The 6000-nt window shown below is 46.0% G+C and overlaps 1 protein-coding gene across 1 annotated transcript in view; it reads right to left on the bottom strand.

Annotated features, from left to right (window-relative positions):
- The window catches only part of LOC308291809 (myosin-1-like), a gene marked incomplete at its 3' end in the record, with an annotated part of 96653 nt that overhangs the window by 10572 nt on the left and 80081 nt on the right, over positions 1 to 6000 (bottom strand). Inside the window, exons 38-40 of the mRNA XM_080733940.1 lie at positions 5616 to 5825; positions 2858 to 2983; positions 2309 to 2399 (exon numbers count right to left, since the gene is read on the bottom strand). Of these exons, the coding sequence (XP_080590066.1) occupies positions 2309 to 2399; positions 2858 to 2983; positions 5616 to 5825 (427 nt within the window). The remainder of the gene's footprint in view (positions 1 to 2308; positions 2400 to 2857; positions 2984 to 5615; positions 5826 to 6000) is intronic.

Genomic DNA, 6000 nt, shown 5'->3' with positions numbered 1-6000 from the left:
TCTAAAGTAGGCAAACCTCCAATGCAATGCTTTGTTCAAGAGTCAGTAGCATTACAAAGAACCCCACAACCTACCACTTCCATACAGAATGGGATGAAGACATTTCCCCCAGTATTTCCCATTTATTTCCCCCTTACAGTAAGTGTGTTTGTCTAAAATGTAACGCCAGTGCCGCTATTCCCAAGCCCCGCTCAGGCCCTCAGCTAACACATTTTGGATTGGTAGATCATGTTGAGCTAGTCATTCTAAAAGTAGATCTCACATCAAAAAAGTGTGGGCACCCCTGGTATAGAGGGTGTCTGCACATTTCCAAAGTGACAATGTAAAAATGACAAATTAAACATTGGCCAAATTGTCAAATATTAGAGGCAGAAATTGTGAAAATAGCCGATCTACATGCTCACAACGCCTCGCGCTGCGAGGCGTTGTGAGCATGTAGATCGGCTATTTTCACAATAGAACCGTGTTATACAAAATGTAATGTCTCAACTCTCGTCAGGGTGGAGGGGGGTCCCCAGTTAAAATATGATTATTTTGGGGGTTGCAGCCTGAAAAGGTTGAGAACCACTGGTCTAATCGACTGATTGTCTGTCTGTCTGTCTGTCTGGAACTAATCCTCTGGTGAGGTTTAAGCTTGATGATCCAGTCTCACATGACTTTCTGGCTATCCAGAGGAGACACGGGTACCACATAACCAGACACACAATGTGAGCGGGAGCACATATTATCTTTGAATGGTCAGGACTAGTTATTATATATCCATCCATGAAGCAATGCGTTGTCAACGTGACCAGGATGGGATTTGTGCTGACGTCACTTCAGGGCATGTCATTAAAGGAGTAGTTCACCCCCAAAATGACTTTTTTGCTATTGATTACTCATGCCATGGAGACTTGAGTTCAATAATATTTTTTAGTTTTTTGTCGCATTCCTAAGACAATAATTTGATTACAATAAAATGACCCGCATTGATTCTGGATGGGGACCCGAATGCATTTGGGTCCCCATCCGGAATCAATGGGGATACATTTACTATAATCACATTTTTGTCTTTGGAATGCGAAAAATACAAAAATATATTATTGAACTCAAGTCTCCATGGCATGAGTAATCAATAGCAAAAAAGAACTACTCCTTTAATGAGCTGTCCATTGATGCCGGGGTTATTGTGTTGACAACGTGTCAGCTGCTGAATGTCCAGTCAATATGGACTCGTATCATGTTTGTAGCCGCCACAGACGCACAACATGAATTTCGCACAAGTGGATAGGCTTGTCATAATCGGTTCAGGAATATAAAAGAAGACATTCTTTTGCGTTTTGATGTGCGAAGTACATCATTTTATTATTATTATTATCTAAACAGCGGCAGATATAAATTAGTTTCTGCGTGATTTGGTTGCCACAGAATTCTACTTCCTGAAGGAGCTAGGATGTAGGAGATAGGACAGATACTTCCTGGAGGAGCTAGGATGTAGGAGATAGGACAGATCGGAATAAGGAAGGACCTGAGAGCAGCCTCGCAGGTGTTACCTTTGACTATGGGGACACCATCTATAGACACGCTGCTGCTACCACCCTAAAGCCCCTAGACGCCATTTATCATTCCACTTTACGCTTCATCACAGGTAATCCATACAACACCCACCACTGCACTTTATACTCAGTTGGTTGGCCCGCTCTCTCCGTGAGACGGGATCATCACTGGTTCATTTACATTTATAAAGCCCTTTTAAAGAAATCACCAGTATATATATCCTCTCTACTAATACCAAACCCCTCCATTCACCACACACGCTCTCAAAACTATCTCCCACAAACAGTTCCCATGGCCTATACCGAACTTGGCAAAACAGCCTTTGGTTTTAGTGCTCCTTTTAGTTGGAACGAGTTACAAGGCATTTTAAAATTAGAATCCTTGATTGTTTTTGATTGTCATTGTTTTAATTAAGTTGTCTGTTTTATTGTTTTTGTACTGTTCTTTGATTATGGTTTTGTATAACATAACCTGTTTTGCTGCTGTTCTTACTTTTATATTATTGTTGTTGCTTGTTCTTATTGTAATCTCGGCAAATGAGGGCCTGCCCTCAATGTATTCCCGAGAAATAAATAAAGGTTGAATGAATGAATGATTTTTCCTCACAGTTTTAGTCGACAAAATCAACACTGGATAGGTGCATGACTACACGCACGCGCGCGCACACACACACACACACACACACACACACACACACACACACACACACACACACACACACACACACACACACACACACACACACACACACACACACACACACAGATGTTACCTTTGACGATGGCCTCCATGTTTCTCTTCATCCTCTCCAGTGTGGAGCTGCTGTCCTGTTCTTTCTTCAGCTCCTCTGCCATCACAGCAGCCTGGCAGGACATCACACAGTTAAGGTTAGGGGGCTGGGGTTAAAGTTCATAAGGTTCATAGTTCGGTACTGACATCAGTAATGGCTTTCTTACGGCCTTATCATAGTGTGGTCTGCGGTGATGTCTTATCACCGTGGTGTGGTCTTTTAAAGTCAGAAAACTACAACATTAGGTCATTAGCCGCGGTGAAGAGCCATCACCACGGACCTAGACATCTCTCCTCTGTTTTTACCTTCAGACATCTCCCCATCACCCCGTTCACTGATTGGTCGATCTTGACCAACCTTACTTCAGTGAAGTAAGGTTAGGGGGCTGGGGTTAAAGTTCAGAGGGGGTTAAAGTTCAGAGGTTTATACTAACATCAGTGATAGCTTTCTTAGCCTTCTCCTATGCAGTGAAGTAAGGTTAGGGTCTGGGTCAGGGGGCTGGGGTTAAAGTTCAGAGGTCATGGTACTAACATCAGTGATGGCTTTCTTAGCCTTCTCCTCGGCGGTCATGTTCTCCAGCGTCACCTCGTCCACCTCTCCTGACAGAACCGACACGTCCGCCTCCAGCTTCCTCTTCTGGGTCAGCAGCCCCGCGTTCTGCAACACAGCACACAGCCGGCCAATCAGAGAGCACAGCACAGCACACAGCCAGCCAATCAGAGAGCACAGCACAGCACACAGCCAGCCAATCAGAACGCACAGCACAGCACACACTAGGGCATTCACCAAATATTCCAATATTCGAATATCAAAGTCACTATTCGACGTTGTTCACCAAAGTCGAATATTCGCTTATTTTAATGTTATTATCGTTTTCTCTTAAATTTCTTTTTTATAATGCTCTATACCAGGGGTTCTCAAAAAGTTTTAGGCCGTGACCCCCAAAATAAACATATTTGAACTGGGGACCCCCACCCTGACAAGCACTGTGAATTGTAGGTATTACATTTAATGTGACTCGGTTCCGCAGATAAATATTGTGAAAATAGCAGATCTGCTATTTTCACAATGTTCGCCTCTTGCTTACTTAATATTTGCCAGTTCGGCCAGTCCTGTTGAATATTCGACTATTCGAATACTTTGAGGTTGAATAATTCGAATACTAAAAATCACTATTCGTGAATGCCCTAGTACACAGCCAGCCAATCAGAAAGCACAGCACAGCAGCCAGGCAGCCAATCACAAACCACAACACAGCAGCCAGGCAGCCAATCACAAACCACACCTGTGTGAAGTGGGCGGTGCATAGGGATGGAGTATCGCTAGGATTTCATGAGACATGAATAAGGGAGAAGGAGCATTCTTTGTTCGTACCCCAAAAAGGTGGAATCCCAAGAGCATCCGACAAGTGGATACTTTGCATCGTTCCAATCTCATTTAAAAACATATTCTGTTCAGGAAAGCATTCCCCCTCCTGTCCCGTTGAATTTCGGCATACATTTTGTCAGTTGAACTCTGATTTTGCATAGCAAGCATTGCACATCCAGGGAACATCTCCGAACGCGGAGACCAAGTTTAACTGTATTCTATTTGTTGCAACGGATGCTTAAATCTACTTCTCCTGACTAAAATGTGTGTGTGCGCGCGTGTGTGTGTGTGTGTGTGTGTGTGTGTGTGTGTGTGTGTGTGTGTGTGTGTCTGTCACTGTCCACTGCCTCCTACCCAGGCACGTGCACAGTCTGCACACTGCACACATAGACATCAAAGGGGGCTTCGAGCCCCTGCCCTTTTATCTGTCTGTAAAAAAGTGCCCTCTCCAGACCAGGAATGCAAGAGAATTGCCTTTTCCAAACTCTCCTGAACATGAATGCAGCATCTTATGTTGAAATAATTGCCCTCTCTGTATAGAAATCCATGCCGTTACACCACATCTCCAGTAGTGACTTGATAATGTTTAGTTTAGTGAGGTGTCAAGCACCGAAAATAGCCAACCTCCTGTGACGCGTTGTGAGCTTGGAGGTCTGCTGCTATTTTTCGATATTATCACCAAAAGGCCCTTTTAGAAATGTCAGCCCCTGTCTCTATAACAGAGGTTCCCAAACGTTTTTGTCTCAGGGCACCACACGAATATTTTTTTAATCCGAGGCACCCCAACATTATAATTTTTTTCCTTGTATGTCCAAAACCGTTCGTTTTGTATTTATCGTCTATAAAATGTACTAAACTAGTGAAAACAGCAGATCTACAAGGTCGGCTGTTTTCACTAGTTTTGTGCGACTTCGAGTCTTGTATGATGAAGCAGGGCTTTACTTTGCGAAGAAACGTACTGTACACATTTGAAACTTGGAGATACAAGGTTTCTGCCCGACTGTGACAATGTTTTAGTGATTATGTTGCGAGGAAAACGCTGAGATAATAGCCATTTTGGTTAGACTTAGAACTGACTGAAAATAACTTATCTCGCGGCACCCCTGGACTGCCGCCGCGGCACCCCAGGGTGCCCCGTCACCCACTTTGAAAACCCCTGCCTCTCTAACGACGACGGCAGATGACAACGGCAACCGGAAATGATCAGCGCTCGCTAGATCAACCTGCCTCCATAGCAGCCGTCTGTACTACGCCAGAATGTCCCTTTCCACGTTGCGCCTACAACGCCTGGGAACCAAACGCCATGGGAACCAAACGCCATGGGAACCAAACGCCATGGGAACCAAAGCGTTCAGTGAAAGAGGTGGGACCCCGTCGCCGACGGCTGTTTGCTTAACAATTTGGACCGCAACGGCGATTGCGTCATACCAGCCATAGTCCCGCCTCACGTTGCCGTAGTAGAAACGCGCCCCTTAAATTCCCCAATCTCTGCACGTCCCTCCTGCGTCTAGCAGATTACCAAGCGTGTTTAGGAAGGGAGCGCTCGTTTTATGGTTAGATGTCACAGTTATTGTCCACGACATTCAGTTATTGTCCACGACATTGCAAGCGGCGCGAAGGCCAGCGGACCTTGGTCCTGCTCTTCGCGCCCGCGAAGTGCGGGCCAGGGCCACGCGGCTGGCGGAGCGCCGCGCGAGTTACGAAGCCGTGGTGAATGCAATCGTTATATTTATGCCCAGACCGTAAGGCCTGGGCAAGCGCACGATAAACGCAATGATAATTGGGTTTTGGTGCACCTCGCGCGGTCCAAGTGACTACAACGGAGCGCTCCCTACGTCCGGTTCAGCCAATCACAGGGGGCTCGGCGGGGACAGGAACTTGTACAAGCTTGGGTATCCGCAAGACGCGTCCCTCCTCCTACCTGTGTGTTGAGCAGGTTCACTCTCTCCCCGGCCTCCACCAGCTCCTGTTCGGCCATCTTGCGCAGGCGGTCGGCCTGCTCCATGGCGGAGCGGAGCTCCAGCTCCTCCTGCTCCAGCAGGGAGCAGCGGCGCTCCGACAGGGAGATCTGCTCCCTCAGCTGGTTGTTCAGGTGGATCTTATCGTCCAGGTCCAACTGGACCTCCTTCACCTGGAGAACATGAACATTAAACATTTAGGCCTAGAATTATTGACTGCTTTAACTGTTGAAAAATAGCAGATATACAAGCTCACAGCGCGGCACCGAGTGCCGCGCTGCAAGCTTGTAGATCTGCTATTTTTGGAAAAAGTTGTGAAAATGTGTGCAAATCTTTGAATATCTGTAT

The sequence above is a fragment of the Nannobrachium achirus genome (genome assembly GCF_963921795.1).
Source record: "Nannobrachium achirus genome assembly, chromosome: 9".
Classification (NCBI taxonomy): domain Eukaryota; kingdom Metazoa; phylum Chordata; class Actinopteri; order Myctophiformes; family Myctophidae; genus Nannobrachium; species Nannobrachium achirus.
Note: the sequence above shows the minus strand (reverse complement) of the source record. Positions and strands in the feature narration are given on the sequence as shown.